At 43.3% G+C, this 25,876-nt stretch overlaps 1 protein-coding gene across 4 annotated transcripts in view; it reads left to right on the top strand.

Annotated features, from left to right (window-relative positions):
- LOC138566786 (cytochrome P450 2F2-like) overlaps window positions 1–25,876 on the top strand; it is a 376,524-nt gene that overhangs the window by 71,979 nt on the left and 278,669 nt on the right. For all 4 annotated transcript variants that reach the window (XM_069644438.1, XM_069644439.1, XM_069644436.1 and 1 more), the window contains exon 2: window positions 19,409–19,571. In XM_069644438.1, the coding sequence (XP_069500539.1) occupies window positions 19,409–19,571 (163 nt within the window). The remainder of the gene's footprint in view (window positions 1–19,408; window positions 19,572–25,876) is intronic.

Consider the following 25,876-nt stretch of genomic DNA (forward strand, 5'->3'; position numbering starts at 1 on the left):
AGGGAATAGAGGGAGGAGGAGGAGAGGAAGAGAGAGATGACAGGATGTCCTGAGTTTTTAGAGATGAAATGAGAAGCCAGGGCTGTGCAGAAGGCCTGGGATGGGACAGCAGAGGTAGAGACTGCAGCAGGATTGGCCAGCTCCTTGCAGATTTTAAAAAGTTCAGCTGAGTTGTTAGATGCTGCAGAGAGGCAGACTTGGATGTGGGCTCTCTTCTTGGTGCGGACAGAGAGCCGGTATTGCCTTTGGAGCAGGCAGCAGGCCAGTTTGTCAGAGGATGTACCAGAAGCACGCCATTTGCTCTCACCCACCCTCACTTGTGTTTAAGGGTGGCAAGGTCTGAGCCGTACCAGGAGTTGCACTTGCCTTGGGCTTCAATAGGATCGTCATGGCAGGGGCAAGAACATCGAGCGTATCAGATATAGCAGAGTGGTGCATGGAGAGGGCTGTGTCAGTGTGCGAGTCAGCCAAAGGGGAGGGGGGGAATGGAAAAGTGGTGGCGAAAGCCTCAACTGACACATGCTTCATGTGTCGGATAACCGAGAAGGAAGGTAGCAGTGCTGGAGTTGGCTTGGCCTGAGGGTTGGCGAGAGTGAGCTGGGAGGAAAGGAGAAAGTGAACACTCCAGGAGAGAGGAGTGGGGAGAGTGATAGAAAGGGGCAGGTCTGTAGAGATCAGAACATTTAAGAGTGTGCCCTGCAGAGTGAGTCGGGCCAGAGAGGAGGATAGAGAGTAAGAGAGAGTTTCAGAGGTCGCGAAAGAGTCCAGCGGAATGGCAGGAAGCATCCAGGTGGATGTTAAAGGCTCCAAGAAGGAGGAGTTGAGTGGTTGAGACCAGTAGGGAAGAGGAGAGGTCCAACCACTCAGAGAGGAAGGAGGAGATCTGTCCAGGTGGCCGATAGATGGTAGCCACAGTAAGACAGTAAGGGAAAGGCTAGGAGAGAGATAGAGAGCTTGCAGATGAGGCATTCAAAAGAGGAGTAGGCCTGCATAGGAATGACAGAGGCAGGAATCCTCTCAGGGAAGATCAGTGCTACACCCTCTCCGGGACAATTGGACCTGGGCATGGAGAGGATCTTGTAGCCATCAGGGAAGAGAGTGTCAAAGCTAATGACAGAGCTGGCCGTGAACCATGTCTCAGTGAGACCGAGGACGTCGAGATCAAGATCTTCAAAGAGGCGGCAGATGTCAGAGCAGGGTTTAACAGCTGAGCGAGAATTTAGAGTGGCAATGTGGAGAAGGTTGCAGTCTTTAAAAGACTTCCGGGGAGGGATGCAAATCAGAGGTACGCCCTGCAGAGGTATAGAAGAAGCCCAAGGGGGGGGGGCAGAAGAGGAAGGTGGAGAGGGCAAGGTAGCCAAGGAGGAGACAGCAGGGGGAGGGAAGGTTGCCGTGGAGGGAAGAGGGGGGGCAGCAGGAGAAGAAAGGAAATTGATGAGGCGTGGGAAGCATCTATCAAAGATGTGAAGGGTGGCCTGAGGGCCTTCGACCAAGATGGTACCATTCAGATAAACATTAATGATGACCTTAGAGAAGTCGAAGGAGGCCAGGCGGGCCTCCCACCGGGTCCTACCATTAATGGGAGTAGAAGAGAACAGAGAAAGCACAGAGACGATATGAAGAGTCCTTAGGTGTGGCGGGGGAACGACAAAGAAGATGTCGATGAGGGTTTGCCTGCAGGAAGCAATGGTATAGGTGTCAGCGATAGAGAGGCCTGGGTTGGAGACCAGGATGTCCTTTTTAAATTCTTCCTGCCAGATTTAGTGAGGTCAGCAGGATAGTCGATAAAGAAGCAGTTAGAAAAGATAGGAGAGACAGAGAGCACCATAGAGTAGGTAGGGAGAGGAGAGAAGAGGAAGGGGGTGGGGAGAACACTAGGGAAGGGCAACAGGGAGGGACACAAGCAGATAAGACAGAGAGAGACAGGACAATAGTAGACCATTGGACAAGATGAAGGAGCTCAAATAATGGTAGAAATGTTTGCTAGATGAAAGCTTTGCTAAGCAGGCAAACACCACAGAACGGCACTGCTTACGCAATGCAATTTTAAACTCTGAAGAAAGCACACCTAAGTCTGTGAGTCTTATATCGTGGGGACAAGTCCTAGGTTTCACAATGCAATTTTAAATACTTTCTCAATGCAATTTTAAATACTTTCACAATGCAATTTTAAATACCAGAGAAAATACATCTAATTCTGATATTCTTGTATAGTGGGGAAAAGGCCTAGGTTTCACTATGCAATTTTGAATACTTTACCAATACAATTTTAAATACTTTCACAATGCAATTTTAAATAATGGAGAAAGAACACACCTATGTTTGCGAGTCTGCTTTGCGCCAGGGCTTTCAGGGTAGAGTTAAGGCTCTATTCCTAACCCGGGCCACTCCTACCTTACTTAGTCGCTGCTGGTAGACAGCTGGCCACTGGCTATCCCTGCTGACACCTGCAGACACTATCAGGAGTGCAAATATAGGACCCGCCCTATGCCTTGGGGGCCTTAGCCTCCAAGCCTGCCGGGCAGGAGGGCTGTTCTAGGAAGGTCAGTAATGAACAGTGATCTAACCAATCGGGGAGGGGGGGGTGAGAGGCAGGAGGAGAGAGGAAAGAGGAAGTGGCAGTTGGGAGGGAAAAGGAACAACGCTGCCGAAAAACGGGGTTTGGGGACTTAACAAACACACTAGTTTCAGATTATCCAAGGCCCAGGAGGGGGTACAATGTCCAGAACTCACCTCAGTCACCAATGGCAAAGTGATGAACACAGAATGCAGCCGTACAGTAGTACGATTGCAAAGGGCCTAGGGAGGCCAATCAGAAGCTGGGGGTGGGATGGGATGCGAGAAGAGGGAGGAACGAGGAAGTGGGAGTCAGGAGGGAAAGGGAACAACACTGCTGAAAAACAGGGGCTGGGGGCTTAACCAACACACAAGTTTCATATTATCCAAGGCCCAAAAGGGGCTACAATGGGCCTCATTCCGAGTATGGCGGTAAGGGATAGCGGCCACCGCTAACGAGAGCGGTGGCGGTAATCCCTTACCGCCATACTCCGAGTTCCCTTTGCGCCATGGAGGTTTTAACACCTGCTTTTAGCAGGTGTTAAAAACCATGGCGCTAAGGGACCTTGATGTTAATTACGCCACCGTAATTTACGGTGGCGTAATTAACGCCTTCCCCACTCCCATTATGCCCTATGGGGCAAGAATGGGAATGGGGAAGGGTAAATGGGGATTGGGGAATTACCGCCCCGCCAACCTTGGAATGGGGCGGTAATTCCGCCATCCACCAAGGCGCTGCCGGTCCGGGTACGGCGTCAACCAAGGCGTTAATAGCGCCATTGGTTAGCGCCGTACTCGGAATGAGGCCCAATGTCCTGCACTCACCTCAGTCACTGATGGGAATGATAAGCTTCCAGAATGGGCTGAGGCATCGACACTCTTAGTTTGTGGGATGCAGGCCTGAACTGGTTTGAGAGTGCATACCAGTGTATCTGAGATCAGTCAAGAGTTAAAGGCAGCTCAAAAGGTCCTGTTGGTTTAAACGGTTTTGAACGTCTTGAATCAAAACTTAAAGAGCTTTGATGGTGAAAACACAGGGATCCTGGCTATCGTGACTCTCAGGTTTCTTTCAGCCCCACTCCAGGGATTCAAGGATACGATTAGTCCTTGTTCTCAGTTTCCCCAACACACAGAAGGCTGGCGCACACCTGCAGGATCCGTACAAGTAGAGAATTCCTGGTGCCAGTGTGACTGTAAAAGAGGCAATTTTTCTAGCAGCAAACACATGGTGGAATGTATCGCTCAATTATTGAATCATGTTTTTGGAGGGGGAACGTTACAACAAGTTTTAAGTGGGCTGTTCCACACTGGAGAAAGGAGAGGATATCAGAATACCTATACTGTGGTCTTTCTAGAGTGAAGAGGGAATTGAAATATACGCACTAAGAAATATATTGCTGTGGATGGGTAGAACAGTAGGTGTAGATGTGAAATGATTTTATGTGCCCTGATGAAGGTCTGTAGGTGGAATTTGAAGATTGAGACAGTGGAGAGGTATGAGACAATGAGGTAGGGCCGAAACACATGATGTTGACAGTGTTTATGTTGAGCGATAAATATGTAATTGTAAATGTTGACATGCAGCGATCTTGCCAAATATAGAGTCAATTGTTCTATGTGTGTTAAGACCAGGTAGTTCGCTTCTGATGTAGTGTGAAGGGAGACAAAACAAAGTCATGCAAGAAGTATGCAATAAGATACATTTGTGCATATATAAATGTATATGTTAGTGATGTAATATTGTTATGAATGGTCACTTCTCGTGAGCCCCATATGCACTTCAAATAACGTGGAATTGTGATATATTTTGAATGTTTTTTATTAAAGAGATAATGTACTGAAATTAAGCAATGTGTTTTGTAATGATTTAAAAATAATTGGTATACGATCTGTTGAAAACTGACTAGGAATCTGCATGCAAGCGAGACAGTTGAGAAGACATTGATGTTATATGGATAATATTTTTCAGAAGTGAAATAATTATTTAATGGAATATATGTATACAGGAAATGGCAACTGAACCTAACACATGCCCTGTTTGATTTATAAGGGACCTGGTGTGGTAAGATCAGGATCCAGTGCCAACCCCATTGTATATGTTAATGTTTCTTTCATTCTTGACAGTACAGTTGGGTGGTGAGGTGCTGCGGTAATGGTTGAGTGGTAAGATTGAATTGATGTGGTTACTGGGCTGTGTTTGTGTGGTGGGCGCTGAGTTGAGGTGCTGGGATGCGGTTAAGTGGAGAGTGCGCAGGACAGGGATTGGGTAATGGGTATGCTGTGGTTAGATTTGGTGCTGGGGTTTAATGGTGGGGTTGTTTTTGGCTGATGAGGTTTGATAATGGAATCAAGTTGGGTGCTGGTGACACTGGGCTCAGATTGTGTAGTGCAGCACTGGGATCAGATGCTGGAGTGAGGTCAGGTCTTTGTGGTGCGTGAGTGAGGTGCTGGTTGACATTGGGTGGTGGGTGTTTAGATGAGGATAGGTGGTGTCACTTGGTTATTGGCCTACAGGGGTTTAGATAGGACCAGGCGTTGGGTGGTGGTAGTGCTGGGATGAGGTTGGCAATGAGGGCACTATGTGATGGTTGCTGGCATGCATGTGAGCAAGGGACAGCTCCCCTCAGGGAAGATTATTTAATAAACAATGAGATACATTACTTTTTTCAGAAGAAATTGGGGGGGGGAGCTTAGAATTTGCATTCCTGGGCATGAGATCTCAGCAATAGCCCTCAATGCTACATTTCTACCTCTTTGCCTTTGACTGTAAGTTTATGTCAGCTGCCTGTACCAGCTTTATAATTTTAGTTTGCTCGGACTAGTTAGTTTATTTAGAGCACGTGTACGGGTGTAGTCCCAGGATAAACACTTTGAAAATCCTCATATTGTAAAAAGTAAGGTCCCAGTGACCCAACACATGGCAAAGGGATAGTCTTGGCTTCCTTTTCCGTGGCAGCATCCACCTGTGTTCCACAAGCTGTCTGCGACCCCAGCATGCCTTGTATTGCTTGTTACTGTTAAAGGAATACCAGGAATTACACTAAAAAAAATACAGTGAGGGCAAGAAGACAGCCCCCACTTTGCCATCTTCCTATTTTGCTTGGAATTAATTAAGGTGCCTGATGGGGTTTCAGCAGGAGATGCTGAATAAGTGGAGTGCACCTTGTGCCCACATCAATGACTGTTAGGAGGGGAAGATCTGTATACCCATTCACTGGTTACCACTGCCATTCTGAACCACTCGTGGGGCTGGCATGGGATGTGAATGACAAGTACCCCTGACCCCAAGCCAATACCTGTAATGATGATGCGACTGCAGCAGGGAACAACACCTAGGAGGGCACACAGGAACAGTAAGGGCACCGTTGGAAGGAGAGATCTGTACATGAACGGATCGTGTCCTGCTCATGCATTGACTGGTTTGTCCCTAAACACACAAGGGACAGGCAAACCAAAGTTGTCATTCTAAATTGTGTGGCAGAAAGGGAAAATGACCTGGAAGGGAATTCCATGCACAACATTGCTCAGCCGATCAGAAAATGGTGTGTAGTGTGTGTGTGCAGCTTCTGCTGCATAGCATTGGTACATGAAGCAGTAATGAGCATTGCAGTGAATCATTCTAAGAAGCACCCACTCCAAGTTCATTTGAAAACATTTTGCTGTAGTGATTTTGCACATGAAACGTTTGTAAATAATGTTTATGTTGTTTTCGGAAGGGTCTCTGTATATTCTTTTCATCGTTCCCTTCCCTCCCTTAACAAAATTAAGAAAGAAATTGTAAAAGATCAACACTTAAAATACCAATCCCTACAAAAAACTCTTCAAACTATCATGTTAAACGGTGTTCAATTTAGTTTGGTGCAATGTGTTGGGTGTTAGAGACAAAACATTCATGTGAGGGTAGTAATTTCAAAAGTAGATATTTGACTTTGGTATTCAGGATCGAAAGCTTTTGGATAGGAATGAAATCATATGACACTCACTGAATCTTCGTTTGACCTCTATGCCCTCTTTTAGACAGGCATCATTCAATTGTCTAGGAATATAACCTGTAACAGGGATAAGTATCTTCCCTAACAGAGCAAACAGAGCAAACAATATTAAGTACCTGTGGCATCAGTGATCTATGCCTTGCATAGATTTGGAAATGATTTTCCCATGAGACCCACCATGTGAAGGTACTCAGCTCAGACTTGAGACTGGTTCATCTAGCAACACCTCTCTATTTGGATTCATGTCTTCTGGGAAGACATAAAAAGTTGGGCCATATTCCAACTCTGGCGGTAGCCGTGCCGTTAAGAACAGCACGTGCATTTTGTCTGGCACCTGCAAATGGGCAAGAACTATGGGTAATTGCCCATTTGCGGGTGCCGGTAACATGGGACTCCCCATCCCCATAGGGCTGAATGGGAATGGAGACGTCGGATGCAACGGCACATGCAGAGTTGTGCCAGTGCATCCGACGTGCTGTGCTCACAGGTGCCAGTCAGCCCTGCTGGAAAAACCTGGCGGGCTTTCTGGCACCCGCAAGCACAGCACGTAGTATGGTGGTCCAGGAACTACAGTACCGGCATGCTTACCGGTACTGTTGTTCCCGGACCAGCATACTCGTAATGAGGCCCAATGTGTGCCCGTACATATGCAAGACAGCAGAGATGTAAAATCGGTTCCATGTTTTAATATCCCCGCAAAAATATCCCCATATTTTTGTGGCAGTATTAAGCCATGGAACCTGCGGGGGACACGTCCTAACCCCTTGGTCCCAATAACCCCATAAATTATCCCCACTAATAATATAGCCTATGGCCTTACCCCACAACCACGTATATAGCGATATTATTGGTGGGGATAATATTACCTGATACCGTAACCTCTTAGAGTGTGTCCCACTCCTGCAAATCAGGAGAGATATAAAGATGCAGTCTGTGCCCCACCACTTCGAGACAGGCGAGAAATACATTTCAGTTTGTGCCCCCACTGTTGTGAGACATAAAACATTAGCATAGAGAGTGGGCAGCCACACCTATGAGAGAGGAGAGATGTGACATTTCTGCATGTGCCCTTTTCCTGCAGGGCAGAAGAGCCATACAAATGGAGTGTGTACCCTCACCCCTGCAAGGCAGGAGAGATGTAAAAACTTCACTGCAATAAAGGAGAGAAGTAAAATGTAATGTGTGCCCTCATTCCGTTAAGGATAGATGAACAAATTGTGTGGCCTCACATTTGCGAGAGGAGCTGTACATTTCAGTTTGTGACTGCACTTCTTTGATAAAGGAGATATGTGCATGTCAGACTGTGCCCCACCTTCTACAAGACAGGGGAGATATAACAATGGATAGTGTGCTCTCACCCCTCAAGACATGAGAGACATACATTTTGCTTTATTTCATTTTGTCGTTTGTATATCATCTTTCACCATGGTATGATCACAACATGCTGTAGATTGAACGCCCTCGGAGGGACTGAAGTCCGAACTCTGGGAAATATTGGAGGAGCTTGTATGCATGTGTGCATAATGGCCATTAAAGGTTATGAGGGCTTGAGCGGGTCCCTGCTAGCCACCCATGTATAAATGACATGTGTATGGATGCGGAGAGGAAGACTAGGGAAATAGACAGGGGTGTGTGTGTGTCTAAGAGGATAGGTAATTATGTGAGCAGCTACGGTTTACATATTTGGTCGTGAAAGGTAACTAAGTTCTTCTTTCCTTCCTTAACAAAGCTGTCACAAGCCGAAAGGCAGCAGATGACATCTTTTGAGCCGCAACTGTGAAGAGCATATAGTTAATGCCTGAATATGCACACAATATTTAATTGAGGTGAACTTCTGAGGCCTCCGAAGAAGAGCACGGCTTGAAACATGTGTCAGGCTGATCTTCTATTGAATAAATCATGATCTTTGTTTAATAACATATGCAATTCAGCATCTATTATCAAGACAATGGGCCTCATTATTAGAATGGCGGTACAGTAATAATGGTGCCGGTAAGGCACGAGCACCGTTGCTACTGCACTGCCATACTCCGAGTGTGCTCGCGGGTGCCTGACAGCCCACCAGGTCTGACCGGGCGGGTTGTGTGGCACCCACGAGCACAACTCGCGGATGCACCAGCACCATTACAAACGGTGCCGGTGCACCCCCACTCCCCATTCCCATTCAGCCCTATGGGTATGGGGAGTGCATCCACACCGCCACACGCAAATGGGAAATTACTAGTCCGCCAAATTCCTAATAGACCGGTAATCGCCCATTCACGGGTGCTGGTGTCGGATGCAAGTTTGGCGGTGCCCGTGCTTGTTTTACAAGCACAGCTACCGCTAAACTCCTAATGAGGCCCAATGTGCGCAGTGTGATTGTACTGTTCTAGATGTAAGTTATTATGTCAGCGGTGGTGTGCAGAGTGTCATTCGAGTTCTATGAGAGAGCAGATGTGTGCCGATAGAGGCTGCACCATTATCTACTTCCAATGGCATGGATTGTGAGTGCGAAAAAACATCATTTAAAATCAAGAGAACACCTACAATTGGTAAATTCTGCATCACTCTGATACATCTGGGTTGATAACATATGGTTATTAGGTGATTAACTTCAAAACTCCACTAAGCCACAGAGGCGGCATTTTGCCAACACCAACATTACAGGTAGTCGAGCACATTCTAAAATTGCCTGGAAGCCATAACTAGGTCGCTCTCATGGACTTAGCTAGGTGTGGCACCCTGATAAATTGCAAACAAGAAACTTTGGTTGCCCTCATGGGCTTCACTAATTGCAGCACCCTGGTAACCTTCACAACCCTTCCAGGAGCTTTACACCAGCTATCACCAGCGACTCTGTCTAAGTGGAAAAGCTGCTCAGTATCTGTATCAATCTAAGTGCAATATATTGCCCAACCTCAGTGTTCATCTGAGTGCGCATACGCTGCCCACTCCCAGGACCATCCAATTGCAATATGTTGCTCCCATCAGACAGATCAGGTGCAGAGAGAAAAGCCCACCTTCGAGATGCCTTAAAGAGTAATTCATTGTCCACCTATAAGTAGTCCAGATGCAGCGCATTATCCACACCTCTAGTCCATCCCGGTGCCACACATTTCTCGCCTTCAAGAGTCGATCAAAGTGAATTTTCTTACCCCCCCTCAGCGTTCTTCTAAGTGTGATACGCTAAAAACTGTAATTTCAACCCAATTCAATAAGTTTCCCCCATCAAGGCAGTTCAAGTGCAGAGAAAATGCCTGCCCACAGAAAGCATTGAAGAATCACACATTGCCCACTCTTGGACAGTCTGAATGCATCACATAGTCTACTCCTAAATCTATTCAGGTGCAACACATTACCCGCCATCAGGTAGTCATTCATGTGCATCACATTGCCCCTTCAAATCCATGCAGGTGCAAAAACCATACCTGCTTTAGAAGGTCTTCCAAGTGGGGGAAGTAGGACGCCCCCCAAAACTCTATCGGGTGCTCTACCCTGTCTCTTCAGGTGGGATGGGCGAAGCAGCAGCACAGGGTAGCGAAACGAGAGAGGGCTGGAGCAGGGACCAGATGAATGTCAGAGGAGTGATTTGAAGTAACTAAATGGGGGAGTGGGAGCTTTGTCAACAGTGGAGAGAAAAGGGGAGAGGGTTGGAGTAGGGACCAGAAGAAAGAGAGAGGTGTTTCAGGTTGTGGGTGGAAAAGCCAGCTTTTAAGAGTCTTCCTGAAGGATAGGTGATCCTCTATGAGATGAAGAGTGAGGTGAAGGGAGTTCAAGATGGTCTGTCTTTGCTCCTGTGCGAGAAGACAATGTGGGTTTGTTTCTCACTCCTGTGAGAGAGGAGAGATGTTGAAATTCATTCTTTTCCCCTACAGGATTGATCTAAGAATTGAGGATGTGCTGTCAGCCCTATGAGAAAGGAGATACATACAGAAACCAGTATATCTCCCCACTCCTGTCAGAGAGAAGAGATTAATTATATCTGTGCCCTTACTTCAGCAAGACAGGTGAGAAACTAAGATTGAATACCCTCACCCATGTGAGACAGGATAAATCTAGATATCAGTCTGTGCCCCAATCCTTTGAGACAGGAGAGACATAAAAATGAAGTGCATATCCAACTCTTGTGAGAAAGGAGGGATGAACAAAATCATCCTGTGCCCTCACCCCTGTGAGAGAAGACGGATGTAAACATTGAGTGTGTTCACTCAACCCAACAAGAACGGAGAGACAGAAATATTGAGTGTGTGCCCTCACACCTGGCAGTGAGGAAAGACATGAACATTTAAGTGCTTGCCTTATCCCTGAGATACAGAACAGACATACAATTCAGTCCGTCATCACTCCTGCAAAACAAAAGAGACATAGAAAATGAGTGTGTGTCCCCACTCCTGCAAGAGAGGAGAGACATAGAAATGGAGTATGTTCCATCACACCGATGGGAGAAAGGAGATGGAAAAACTCAGCCTATGCCACCACTCCTGCAAGACAGGAGGGATGTTATAACTGAGCCATTTTATCCACCCCACTGTGAGACAGGAGTTATACAATTAAATGTGTGCCCCCACTACTGAGAGACAAGAGAGACATAAACATTCACTCTATCAACCAAATCTGGCGTGAACGGAGAGATGGAAAATTGAGTGTGTGCTCTCAATCCTGCAAGACAGGAGAATTATTAATCTCCGAGTGTGATCCCATACATGTGAGGTAGATTTAGAAATTATCATCTGTTCCTCCACTCCTGTAAAACGGAGACATCTGTACTCTCACCGTGTGAGACAGGAGAGACATACATTTCAGCCTGTGCCCCAAATACTACAAGAAAGGAGAGATGTAAACATGTAGTTTGTTACCCTTGAGAGACAGGAGAGACATAACACTCAGTCAATGCCCACACTCCTGCAATCCAGGAGTGTTGTAAATGTTGATCTATTACCCCACTCCTGCAAGACAGGAGAGACATACACATTTAGTGTGTTCCCCCAATCTTTTGAGCAAAGTGATATGTAAATATTATGTCTATAAACATGCAAATGCACGCCTACGATACGGGAGAGATGTACATTTCAGTTTTTCGCTTCATTCCTAAAAGGAGAGAAATAAATTTCAGACTATCCTTCCAGTCATGGGAGAAAGGGGAGGAATAAAATGTTATGTGTTCCTCTATTCCTACAAGACAGGAGATACATTACAATTGTTTGTGTGTGCACAGACCTGCAAGGCAGGAGCAATGCAAACTACAGTCTGAGTCCCCACTTCTGTGAGACAGGAAATACATGCAAATCGAGTGTATGCCCAACCTGTTTCAGGCAGGAGGGATACAAAATTCAGTTTGTGACCTCACTCCTCTGAGAGATGAGAGACATATCAAATGTTATATTTGGCCCCACTCCTGGGAGAGAGGAGAGATGTAATCATTCAACTCAGTGAGAGAGGAGTGATTTGAAAAATGAGTCATTGTCCCTCACCCCTAGAAGACAGGAAAGATGCAAACATTCAGTGTATGTCCTCAACAATGCGGGACAGAAGAGACTTAGTGTGTACCTTCAATTATGAGAGACAGGATAAGCATACAAATTGAATGTGTGCTCTTACCCCTGCGATAATGGAGATTCATACAATGTGTTTGCCCCACTCCTAGGAGAAAGGAGAGACATAACAATTCACTCTGTTCACAAATTCTCCAATGAGAGATAGAGGGGTGTAACAACTGGGTTTTTGCACAAACCCCTGCAAGACAGGAGAGAAATGTATGTCAGTCTGTGCCGGGAAACCTGCAAGAAAGTAAAAATGTAAAATTACATCTATTCCAACATTCCTGCACGTAAGGTCAGACATAAACATGGAGGGTTTGCCAATCTTTAGACTAAGGTGAGATGTAAACATTGATGCTGTGTCTTTTCAACTGTGAGACAGGACAGCATAGATTACAGTCCATGCTCCTACTCGTAAAAAAACAGAATGATGTAAAAATGGAGTATGCCATTTTCCCTGTGAGACAGGAGAGATGTAAATTTTAGTATGTGCTCCAGTGTCAGCAGAACAGGAGAGATATAAAAATGGAATGTGTGTGCCAACTCCTTCTCTTGAGGAGGAACATGAAAGGGACAAAGGACATAAAAAACAGTTGTGCCCTCAGTCTTGTGGGGCAGGAGAGATGTAAAAATGTAGTTCACCCTCACACCTTCAAAACAGGAGAAACATATACATTTAGTGTGTGTTGTAATGCTTGTATGACTCATGAATAAGAAAATGCAATCGTTGCCCGCAATCCTGTAAGAGAGGAGTGAAAACTGTGTGTTTTCCCTCACTCATGCCAGATGGAAGAAACATTAAAATTGATTAAATGCCCCCCTCCTGCAAAAGAGGAGCAATGTCAAAGTTCAGCATGTGCCCTCACTCTACCGAAGCAGGAGGGACAGGAGATACATTAAAAACTGATTGTATCCCTCTCTCCTGGAAGAAAATAAACATTAAAAACATTTAAAAATTGAATGTGTAACTTCACCCATACTAGAAATTAGCAATGTAAAAATGGAATGTGTGCCCTCACTCTTGAGAGACAGGAGAGACATACATTTAAATCTCAGCCTCCACTCCTGAAACACAGGAGAGATTTAAGCATTTAGCCTTTGTCCCTAGAAATATAAACACTGAGTATGCTTCCTCACCCTTGCAAGAGAAGAGAGACCAACATTCCGTTCTTCGTCCACACCCCCATGAAACAGAACTGTTGTACATGTCAGTCATTTTCCCCACCTTTGCAAAAAAAAAACATAAGGAGACATACCAATTGAAATTATGTCCCCATCCCAGTAAGGCAGAAGAGATGAACAAAGGTCTGACTTTGTCCTCACCCCTATCAGGAAAGTGAGACATACAAGTGAATGTGTGCCCTTACAGAATAGAAGTACATTTTAGTGTGTCCCTACACTCGTGAGACAGGATAGATGTAAACATTTGATGTTGGCCTTCACCTTTTTGGAGCAGGAGATAGAAAATGTTGAGTGTGAGCTGTCAACCACGCGAGACAAGAGAGGTGTTCATTTCAGTATGTTACCCCACCCTGGTGAGACTGGAGAAATGTACTTTTCAGTCTATGCCACACTCCCACAAGACTAAATAAATCTAAAAATTGAGTGAGTGACCCACTCCTGTGAGACAGGAGAGCCATACATATTTATTATATTCCCCCATTTCTACAAGACAGGAGAGTGGTAAAATAGAGTGTGCACCCTCAGGCCTGTGAGACAGATGAGAAAGAAATGTCAAAGTCTCAATCGAGATAAGAGAGTCTTGATGATTGAGTTAGTGACACATTCCTGTTCGACAGGAGAGTTTTAGAAATCAATCTGTGCCCAACTCTGTGAGACAGGAAAGGTGTAAAAATATAATGTGTGTGCTCACACCTGCAAGACAGGAGATTCATATCTTTTAGTTTAACCCCACCTAACCCACTCCTGGGTCAAAGGCCAGACCTACATAGCGATCACAGTCCCCACTCCTGAGAGACAGGCGAGTTGTACAAATTCAAAATTCACAAAATTCAGTCTGTGCCCTCACAGCTAAGAGGCAGGAAATGTGTTAAAATAGAGTGTGTTTCCCCACTCTTGGTAGACAGTAGAGAAGTACTTTTTGGTCTGTGTCATGTTGTGGCCCCACTCCGGAAAGAAAGGCAATACAAAAATTAGTGTGTGTCTCACCCCTGTGAAAGAGAAGAGACCTACGAATAGACAGTGTGCTCTTATCCCTGAAAGAGTGGACAGACATAAGAATATAGTCTTTGCCACCACTCCAGTGAGAGAGAAGAAACTTCAAAACGGAGTGTTATTCCTCTCTCTGCATGAAAGGATAGGCATGAATGTCATTCTTTGGCCCTACTCATGTAAGACAAGTTTGTTGTTAATTTAATTCTGTTGCCCCCTGCAAAAAATGAGAGTTATTAAAATAGAGAGTGCCCTCACCCATGCGGGACAGGAGAGATAGAAAGATCCGGCTGTGCCCTCAGCTCTGCGAGGAAGGAGAGAAAACCAAAATAAGAGTATGTCTGCACGCCTGTGAGAGAGTAGGGATGGACATGTTCAATGTGTGCCCTTAGCCCTGTGAAAGAAAAGAGACATACAAATTGAGTGTGTGCCCTCACACCTGTGAAACAGTAGAAACATACAAATTGAATGTGTACTTTTACTCTTGTGAGACAGGAGGGATGTAAAATGTAAATGTCAGTTCTCATCTCTGTGAGACAGGAAACACTTAAGAGTTCAGCCAATAAATGTTGCAGGGGAGACAGGGAGTCATATGCAGCCATATAGTGGAGAGCATATTTGCATGTGCACATTGAAGGCATCAAGGTAACAACCAGCCTCTATTCTGCACAAAAGAGAGTAGCACATGTTTAGGTATTGCGGTCAGAGGAAGATGGTCAGTCCATTGTCTCTGGCGCTTAAAAAAGAAAGATGCAGTTTGCCTCTAGTGATGAGCCACACAAGGTAGAGGAGCATTATGAGCCAGGAGACACAGAATCCAGTGTGGAAAACCATGATGGGCCAGGGGACAGAACTCACAGTATAGAAGAATATTGTGAGCCATGGAAATAGGCACACATTGTGGAGAATCAGGAAATGAGAAGCTCCTGTTTGTCGCACATCATATCCATTGAGTTGAGAATAATGATTAGCTAGATGCATCAGCCATCAGCAACACATGATTCTCGAAGACACTGTTACCTGGGAGGAGTAACGCAATGACACAATTACTGAGACTGTGGTAAAGACACCAATTCTGATCCAACTCTTTACAGTGCCTTTCAAGCACAATATGTAAGCCCTGGAATTACAGACTGTCAATTAACAACCAGGAGGACATTGATGACATCTTTATTGATTTTTCCAAAAGAATTAATTTTGATGTTTCTTGGTTCATTGGCACATAATGATGCCCAAACAATACCTCACACATGAGCTAGCCAGGGACAGCCAGTCAGTTTAGTGTGCTTTGGCACTGGTATGACCATTCATGCTTTCAAAAGTCAGATTTTTGTGATTAATTTGTTTTATAGCACATTGAGTGTGTTTTCTTAACAATTCTATCTCTGTTGTTGCTTCCTTATACAAGTGTGTTTACATATTTACTAATATTTACTAATGTTTCTAATAATCTGTGAACACTGTGTGTTTACTGTCACATCAAAAAGTTTGTTCATTCACTATAACTGATATCTTCCTTCTTTTCACAATATTCTTGTTTTTACTAAAATTGCGTCATGCTCAATATATATACAGGTGCCATGGATTTATGAATTGTGTGATTAAATCACTTGTTGATGTTATACCAAATTAAACAAGTTGCATTAGCAATTCAAATACTTTTTACACGGGAACATTATCTTGTTGTTCATGTGTGGTAACCAGACAATCAATACTGGCAATGGAACCACTACCTACCACCTTTCAGATTTGGCTTCTTGCATATTAGTGGGAAGTATACACTTGACCTCAGCTGTAGCCCTCTCTCAGACGCCCATCTACAAATCACTCTCACCCGCTACTGTCAACCCAGAAAGCATTGCTGATATACCAACATTATTGCGGACACATAGCCCCAGTTCTACTTTCCACAGTAATACTAACCCAAAGTCAAAAGGCACATTACTGAATGCACTTGCGTCTCATTGATCTGGCTCTAATGTTAGCAATTGGCTTCTTGCCATAATCGTTTGTCCAAAATCCTGGTTCAATTTTGGTTCATGAGCAAAGTTGATTAATGCTGGGAAATTCCAGTTGCCGTTACTTTTCATGCAAGACTGCAGCCGAGTTGTACAAGGAGGTACTTTTATGCACTAGATTAATCTGAGAGCCAGAAGGTCCACTGCATTAAGCAGCTATTGACATGTGGCCAGGGCATTGCCTACATGACTGTGACCGCACCCTGGGTGACCATCCCTCTCTTGCCAGCTGAGAGGGATATATATCTCTAAGCCATACTAAAGGGGAACAAGTACATGAAGTTTGGAATCAGTCCATTATTTGTATGCAAGGATCTGAATGCACAGGCCACATGTCATCTGGGAAAAGGCAAATGAGGTTTTGGTGCAGTGGCTAAGACCACAACACCTACAGCTGAACTTTGTTGTGGCTGAAATGGGCTTACAACCCCGTTCTGGGCTACCAATGGTGAAGACCATGCTTGATCTTTGATTTGCACATGACCTCCACCTTGTGGTACGGAGTTTCATCAGCAATTACTGACCCGTGAAGGACATTTTTGACATTGCCCAGAAAATCATTTGATACTTCAGCACTACCTACAGAGCCAGAGGGCTGGGTTGCAGGAAGAATGAAATAGAATCATAGCTGCTATTCTGGAAGTAGGTCCCCAGGAGACTCATTGGGGCAATATAGACAACTCTCTGCAGAATAAAAGGGAATCCCCAGCAGATTATTTGTAACAGATTGAAATTGTATTCACCCAACACTTGGGTATTACTAAGCCTGATGATACCACTCAAGAGGCAATTGTTAATTCTTTTGCCTCTAGGCTCCAGCCAAAAATACAATTACATTTATATACTATGAGCCTAGGATGACAGAATAAAAAACCATCAAGTCTGGTTATGGTGGTAAGCCACTGTGTCTCATGCCAACAACAGAACAAATAGAATATTGTAAAAAGTGTGTGATGTTGCAATTAATAAACCTGCAGGGACAACGACCGCAAAAAGGGAGGGCCGGTTCAGTGAAGGATTTTGATGTAGAGGAAGGAGATGGGGACTAGGAGTCCAAATGTGAACCTGCAGGGTCAGGCTGTGTCAAATATAGACCCCATGGTGTGTAACTATTGTAAGCATATGGGGCACTGGAATGTCCAAATAGACCATACATTAACTATCCTTCCTCTCTCCCGGGAACAGGGAAACTTCCCTAAATTCACTTCCCCAAAAGTTTATTCCATAATCTGCCCTGTCCAAAAATGAGGAATATCAGTTTTGTGGCAGCTTGGGAGGTGACCTCAATACCTACCCTATAACAGCAGTTGACCAGGAAGGTCCTTATGTTCAATAAGAAGTATATTCAGTCCTGTGCTAAGTGTGCAGTGGGGCAGCTACAAAGGTCAGCTATTCGTTCAGAATGTTTCCTTGATGTGCCTTTGTCCTCTCAAATTGTGAAATCAATAGGAATACCAAAGTCCCAACCTATACCAGTCAATCCAAATCTGATCCTTGACACACACATTTCTTCTCAGCCCTGCAGCACCTGGTAATCTGCTTGGAAGAATTTGTTTGAGTAATCTGAATTGATCTATTTACTGCCCACCTGATGGACTATTTATGAGCACTCCCAGTAAAACACTAATTCTGTTTTAGCTATGTTGCTTGCTTTACAAGAAAAGTCTGTCTCGCCTACAACAGAGAACTGGCCATTGGATTTACAGGTGCTGATTGACGCTGTAACTAAATTTCTTTGGTCTATAAATGAACATGAAGTCGGTTGCATTACGAATGCTGAATCGATTAAGATTCAGATTGATCTGTCCAAAAATCCAACCGGTAAATCTCAAAGCATATCTACACCTGAAGCATAAGAATGTATTGCAACAGTTTTAGGGCCAATCCAGAACCAAGACTCAAAGTTCCTATAACTGGACCCTGCTCATTTCTTGCCTGTCAAAATGCCTGGAAGGAAAACATCAAGATGTGTACAAGTTCTGAGAGAGGTAAATGCAATGGCTGTCCCAGTTTTCCAAGTAGTGCCTAATCCTGCTACTATTAGGTCTTAAATACCTCCCAACGCCACACATCTCACTGTAGTTGATTTATTCTCCACATACTTTTCAATTTCAAAACATCCTGAGAGCCAGTTCATGTTCACATTTTCTTATCATGGAATTCAGTACACATAGACCAGCCTGCCTCTAGGATATCCACAGTCTTTTCCACTTTTTCACAGCAGCTTAAAAAAGGAGCTAGATGATTTTAAAGGACCTGGGAACTCTCTGTCAATACATAGATGATATATTCTTAGCACCCCATTCAATGAAGGATGCATGCAGAATACTCAGCTATTACTCACATCTTTAGCTAATAATTCCATAAGGTATCTAAACAGAAGTTTCAGCTGTGCAGAGAAAGTGTACACTATTTAGGGCATTTTATTCCAAAGAGATAGAGAGCTGTAGCACTTCTAGAAAAGAAACCGTTTACAGAATTCCAAAACAACAAAATATCACCCAGATGAGAGCTTATTTTAGATATTGTAGGTGTTTTTAGATAGCAGATACTGGCATACACAGAGGTACTAAAGCCATTACTTTATGAACAAAACATCCCATGTGTCAGAGACAATACATCCACTGCTTATGTCAGTGTTGCACCAGTTTATTAAAAAAATACATTTTGTAAAATACCATCTGTCCAATGTCTGCCCTACTAGCAGAGAGCAAATAAAAATTCAGCTATTATTCCAATTGTTCCAGCGCACTATTGCTATTGTATTTAAAACATCAATTATTACAATATACAAGATATCAAATATCTACCTAACGTACCTACATATATGTGTGTTGTTGTACACAATTCTTTCATACTCATTCATTCATTAAGGTGCAAGGTGCTATATATAAATATAAGGTATTACAAATCTAATCTCATGTGGTAGGTGCCTATCTATTGTTAGATATTGTTTTTCACCAGACCTCCCCATACTGTTGCAAATGCTGAAATCGGATCCATCGTTGTACTGTCTACTTTGAAATGTGTATGCTATGATGAATAATGCTTGTTTGGTAGAGAGTATTCATTATTTCGCAATACTGTGTTTCTCAGGCATGGTTTGTATACCCATCACTAACACCAAATGTGTCTTTTTGTCTTTTGACAGCTCCATAAAAAATATGGTCCAGTCTACACAATTTATTTGGGAAACAAACCGTGTCTGGTTCTTTGTGGATATGGTGCCATGAAAGAAGCCCTGATCGATCATGCAGATGATTTTGCTGACCGGGGAGTGTATCCAGTATTTCTCAGCTGCACAAAAGGACAAGGTAAGCCAAGTAATGCATCACTCTACCTGCACAGACATCTGTAGAAAGTTATCTAAAAGATAACACATAGCTGACACAACAAGCAAAATGGTAGCACCAAAAATAAAAAAGACAAAGGGCCTCATTACGAGGTGGGCAGTCAGGGATACCAGGCACCGTTAAGGAGACCGGTGCCGGTAATCCCTTACAGCCCAATTCCAAGGTTCCTTAGCAGGAACCGTAAAGGACGTGTGGTCTGACCTCACATTCTTTACGGGACCCGTTAAGGGACCTTGGAGCTAATAACGGGCCCGCAATTAGCGGGCCGGTTATTAGCGCCTTCCCATTGAGCCCTATGGGAATGGGGACTTACCGGGTCCGCCTAGGGCGGAATGTCCCAGTAAGTCCCCTCTCCACCATACCGGACCCGGTCACGATTTTGGAGGCAGCCATGGCGTTAATAGCACCATGGCTACCTCCAAAGTTGTAATGAGGCCCTAAGACAAGTAAAGCACTTGTAGGATACAGGATACTTCAGAGTGCACACAGGAAAAGGCAGCTAGAGGGAAATGGATGAGGAGATCCCACCCTAAATGAATAGAATCTTAGAAGAACATATATTCAGGACTTAATTCCAGATTTGCAGGGCAGACAATTCCTGAAAAAAAATTATAGGCCATTTTGCAGGAATTGTAGGTCAAGTGAGTGCATGTTAGTTTTTTGTATAAGAGCCTCCTATGTTGTGAATAATGTTTTGAACAAGATCATTTCTAGTGCTTTTTTGAATGTTATGTTTGGTGAAGTGGTATGTAAGCACTTTGTGACCATTTGCAAAGCTGCTCGTGCTATGATGCCGAGCACCCTAAATCTGATGAATTGAATAAGCAGTCAGGGGAGGCTTTTGAATTCTCTGATGATGCAGTTGTTTTTGGCTCAAAGACCAGGCTTGCTGCCCTATAGTGTATGGCATGATTATTTTAATTTATTTTTGGGTAAACCCTAAGTGTTGGCTGATCCAGCAGTCTAGCTTTGATTGAATTCAGAACTTGGATCGAGTGTTTTTTTTTTGTTGCAGCAAGTTCGTTGCAGAAAAATGCTTTTTGCATCAGATTGAGTGTGAAGGTGCACTCGCCCACTGTCACTGAGACATAAATGAAGAAGCTAGGAGAGGTACTAGCTGAGCATTACTTCCAAATTCCTAGTTGAATGGTCTTTGAGAAAAGGGTCGGTCCTTATCAGGACCTTACGATTGATACCTATGAGTGATTTCAGCTCACTACTGAAATTGTGCAGTCTGCTGTTTTACATGCTAATGAGCTATTCCAGTACTTCTTCCAGGTCTGAGCCCTAAATGTCTCTCATGAATGAGGTTCTTGTTTTTGCTATATTCCAGTTCCATGACAACCATTCCTATTTCCTTGGGCACAATAGGGAGTGTAAAGCTATGTACTTTATTACAAATCTTATGATTGTCTTACCTTTTTATCGATGGAATGAATGATTATTTTATCTTAAGTTTTTTATTTTTTTATTATTTGGTTGTATGATGATTTGCTTTCATGGGTGATTATCTGATATACATATATTTTGATGGGCTGGGGGTGTGTAGATGCAGGGTCTCCAACAAGCCGAACGTGAGCTTGCCTGAGGTTTTCTGTCGCTCACACAGAAGCTATAATAAACACCCATTGAAGCCATGGATGTGCCACTAGCAGTCTGAGCTGCAGACCGTTGCCTCACGGCGCACACAATGCCCCCTCCCTCTGCATTCCTTCAAAGTAAATGCACACAGCAATGTGCGCAGTTAGAGGAGGGGATGTAGTCATTGGTTGAAGTTGACGGGAGTGGTTAAGAGCGGTGCTCCTCTAGTTTGTTTAGTCCACCTACTTTCTAGGTAACAAACCTATCCTTGAGGGGGTTTTTCCGATAGAAAGCTCCTATCTGTGCCATATATGTTATGCATTTGGCACTGATGAGACCTTTGTATCTGAAAGACCACCCTCATGGCTTGTTACCTGGCAAATAGATGTCCACTTGCTAGGTATTTGATACATCACAATTAAGCTTTCAAATAATGTCTACCTCGACATGCAAAAATGGGGTTGCTTTATGGAGAGGCAAATGTTCTTAACATCATGTACAACAGCAAGCTGGAAGTCTGTGGCAAACTTAACCTTTATCCAAGTGGCATTATTAGAATTGTCATTTCTTTAATGATTTACATGTTGTAAAGATGCTTTATTGTGATATATGTGTATTTTAAAATTAAACTCCATCAGGGCTCTGAGGTTTCCTAGGACCATGGGTAAGGCCATCTAGTCCTGTTGTTCCCCTTTTGGATTCTGGGGCATGTCATTTTTTCATTCCCATGTGAAATTTAGGAAAACTACAAGTCAGAATTCAAAGCAAAAATAGGACTTGACCGTCTCATGCATAGCCACGGTAAACTTGAGTGTTCTGCTCTATATAATATAATTATTGTAGTCCTTGAAATCTCAAACTGTATTATTTGTGCCAAGTGGAGCCTAGAAGGTATGTGTTCCTTTTTCTAAACTGTAGAGTGAGTTAAAGTCCCAGATTAACTGTTTAACAAGGTTTGTGATCCCAGGAAAATAATGTAATCTCTACTGGTATAGAAGACTGACCTTAGCAGAGGCAATATTAATTTCCTCCTCTATTATTGCCAGTCACTAAAGTTGCATGGCCCTTCCAGGTTACTGCCTTACAGGAGAATGAGTGAAATCCTTTTCTTTTCCAAGTTATGCTATGCTATTGTGTCTTGAACAACTAAGTAGACCATTTCACATTTGCTTTCCAACACAGCCACTCCACTGTAAAACATATGTTAGTGATGCCCATGCCCGTACCCACAATATGTAACAGTTTGATGAGGTAACTTGCCCAAAAAAAAGGGAACTCAGGAAATGACACACCCAGATCGAGTTACCTACAGGTTAGATGCCAAGGGTATAAAAGCAAATTATAAGCACTGGTCGAGTAACCATAGAGCATTACAGTTGCAAAGAGATGGGGAATTGATGCTGCAACTCGTAATGAAAGGGAACTCTAGACACCTCTGGTCGGTTGTAGGACAGTTAGAACCTCAAACCAACAGCACTCTATGCTACCTGGTTTCAGAATCTAGCTGGGTGGAATATCTGACAGGAATTTTTGAAAATTGTCGGGAGACACAATTTAGTCTAGCCCCAAATGTTCCTTGGTGTTTATCGTTAATGAGGAGGGCATTGGTGACATCATCCTCAAGGCATCAAAATCTAGAGCAGCCGGCCAGAACGGCCTTACTTATCAGGTTCTTAAGAACGACCTGAGGTTGTGGTCCAGCTTATTATATCGGCTCTTTATGGAGATCCTCCAGAGGAGACTGTTTCCACCATCATGGGAGACTGCATAGGTTATACCTTTCTTCGAGGGGGACGATCGTCTAAATCTGTTAAATTGCAGACCAATCACCCTCCTTGATATTGATAGCAAGGTAATTATGAAACTTCTACTAAATGAATTTTCGCTCTGGGTGGAGGAAAAGAAAACTTTGACTTGCTTCCAAACAGGCTTCAGACGAGGTCTCTCTACCGCCCTAAATGGTCTTAAGCCTAGCAAGCAAATACACTATGGGGAAGGTAGAGGCACCCCTTTATGGGGCTTGTGTCGATTATTCTAAGGCCTTTAACCAGGTCGACAGGGCATTACCCTGGAGCAAACTGAGGGACTGGGGGATGCCAGAAACATTACTAGCGATGCTGGTTGAATTACACAAGGACACACTCTTGAGGTTGTGTCTGGATAACCAGGGGCATTTATCAGAGTTAATTAAGGCTGAGAAGGATGTGAGGCAGGAGTATATCGGTGCCCCCCTCTTTTTCAATCTGTCCCTGGCAGATATGAGTGTTCATTTGGAGTCGTCTGCATTTGCCAGCCCAGAGCTGAACGGGAAAAACATGTTCTGGCTGGCTTATGCAGACGATATTGTACTGTTGGACAAAACCTTGATGGGACTGCAGCATCTTTTGTCCAAACTGGACGAATATGACAGGCTAAATGAGCTATCCATAAACCCACTGAAGTCGAGGATTGTGGTCTTTAGACACCGACAGAAAAAGAGCAGTTAATCAAATTGGGTACTGGAGGGCCAAACCATCACTGGCCACAATATAGCTTTAGCATCAACTGTAGTGCAGGTTCTGAAAGGCTGTAATATCATCACCTGAAAGTAGGTGACCAAGTGTAAGAGGTGCATTATTCTTAGTGGGCAATTTCCATCTTTTCACTACGGTTCTACCAGACCAGCTTTAGAAGGCTTTTGAATCTTATTAAAAGCTTAAATTGAACATGTTTCTGCCTGCTATTATTGAAGAGATCTATAACTATGCTGTAGGAAATGAAAGTGGGTGCAAATTATATATGGAACTGTTAAGTCTTATTGATAGAGAGTTTTATTTATGGAATATTCTGTACATTTAGTAACTGAAGTTGATCGTTTTTGGTATGATTCTTTTTTTTAAATGATGTATTGAATTTGATCCTTTTTGGTATGATTCTCTTCTTAATCATGTGTTGAATTTGTAAAGGTTGTTTTGCATTTTGTCAATAAACCAAATACAATTAAAAAACAAATATGTTATAATTGTTTTTTTACTTAGGTTTTTTTAATGCTAATGACCCCAATATATCAAGGCAGGAGTGTCCCATTGTGGCCCATTGCGCATAAACCAGAAAGCATTATTCATACAGGCAGCGGCGGCATTTCTTGCACTGTTCGGCATTTTATTCTATGAGATACTACCTGCTTTATAATGGTAGATGGGTAGCAGTGTGCTATCCTTTAATATATTGTCTATTTGGGGTGTTATATGATTTATGCACGTTTCAAGACCTTTCTATTAAATCATGTTTATTTTGCCCTGTGAGTTTTTTTTGCATGCACATTTAATTTTTAAAGGAATGAAATGTTCACATGAATTCCATCATGATCGTTTTCTAAGTCTTGCTCTTTATTTTGACAAAATAACTTTTTGGGGTAATCAACAAAGTAGCTTTGGCCTAATTTCACTTGGCTGAATTCTGTGATCTGACAAAAGGGCATACCGCAATGTTACCATTTTCATGAAATTGTGATGTGCCAAAATAGCATGGGATTTTATTTTTTGACAAAACAAAACTTTGACACTGGGTATCCTGAATTATTTAAAAAACTATATTGACACATGATTGAAATTCTCACCTGGTTGCTTTAGCATGTGCAGTCCCTAAAGAAACATGCAAACTGCTATTTCAAGCTACTGACCAGATTGCAGAGCACTGGTGGATATCATGCAGTGTCAACCTTCACAATGAATATGATCGCTTTCACACATGCTCATATGCTAGACAATTTTTAAGAGACAGCTACCAGTAGAAAATAATAAAAAAGATGTTTTTGTAGCTCTTAATATATCAGTGAATACATGTGTTGTGTTTCTTTTCTTTATAAAGAGTAAGTAAACTGACCAAAAAAAGCATGGTAAAAATGTCCATGCTGGTGAACATCACCATCCCTTTTCCTTTCGCCAATGTCACCTACAAATCGTCCCTCAACTATGAGATGCTTGTGCTAAGGTAAAGGTTGGAGATCCCTGGTAAAGATTATCCAAAACATCCCAACCAGAGTTTTAGAAATGTGTGCCGAGCATAGTAAGGCTTGAGCTGTAGAGGGTTGGATTATTTTTTATAATAATACATGATGTCTTTCATGATACAATAACGAAGGTGTGAAAGAGCTCTTAAGAGCCAGATTGTATACGTGTATGCTATACTTGCTGGTAGGTGAATGAATACATTTTTGTAATCAGGTTGGGAGATCTCCATTCTTTTATGGCTGTCTTTAAGTGGATTTCCTCCATGCTGATCCTTTTAATGTGTGTAAACTGTGAATAGGCAAATGAGAATGGCAATGCTCATAAGAGATTTGATTTGTAGGTTTGGCCTAGGCAGCAATCAAAGAGAGGGCTTTGCAATACCAAGTAAAGCTCCAAGGAGCCACAAGGAGGCTGGACGCTTATGCGTATATACATGCAGGACTGTTGTCTTGGTTTTCCCCCATGTCTGAGGGTCATGACTCTAGCCACCAACACTGAGCATTGTCTACATCTTCAACAAGTTGATATGATCTTGCACCTAAAGGGTCTTTCCTGTTACTCTGCTTCTTTCTACTAGTCCTTTCCTTGAACTTCTCCTGCATTTCGCTAATAATCTGTCATGTAATCATACAACCATTCCACCTCAACTCTCTCCTAACAAATAGGATTGTATCCGTAACACTTGGATGCAGA

The sequence above is a fragment of the Ambystoma mexicanum genome, chromosome 2p (assembly GCF_040938575.1).
Source record: "Ambystoma mexicanum isolate Mex_15411 chromosome 2p, UKY_AmexF1_1, whole genome shotgun sequence".
Lineage (NCBI taxonomy): Eukaryota > Metazoa > Chordata > Amphibia > Caudata > Ambystomatidae > Ambystoma > Ambystoma mexicanum.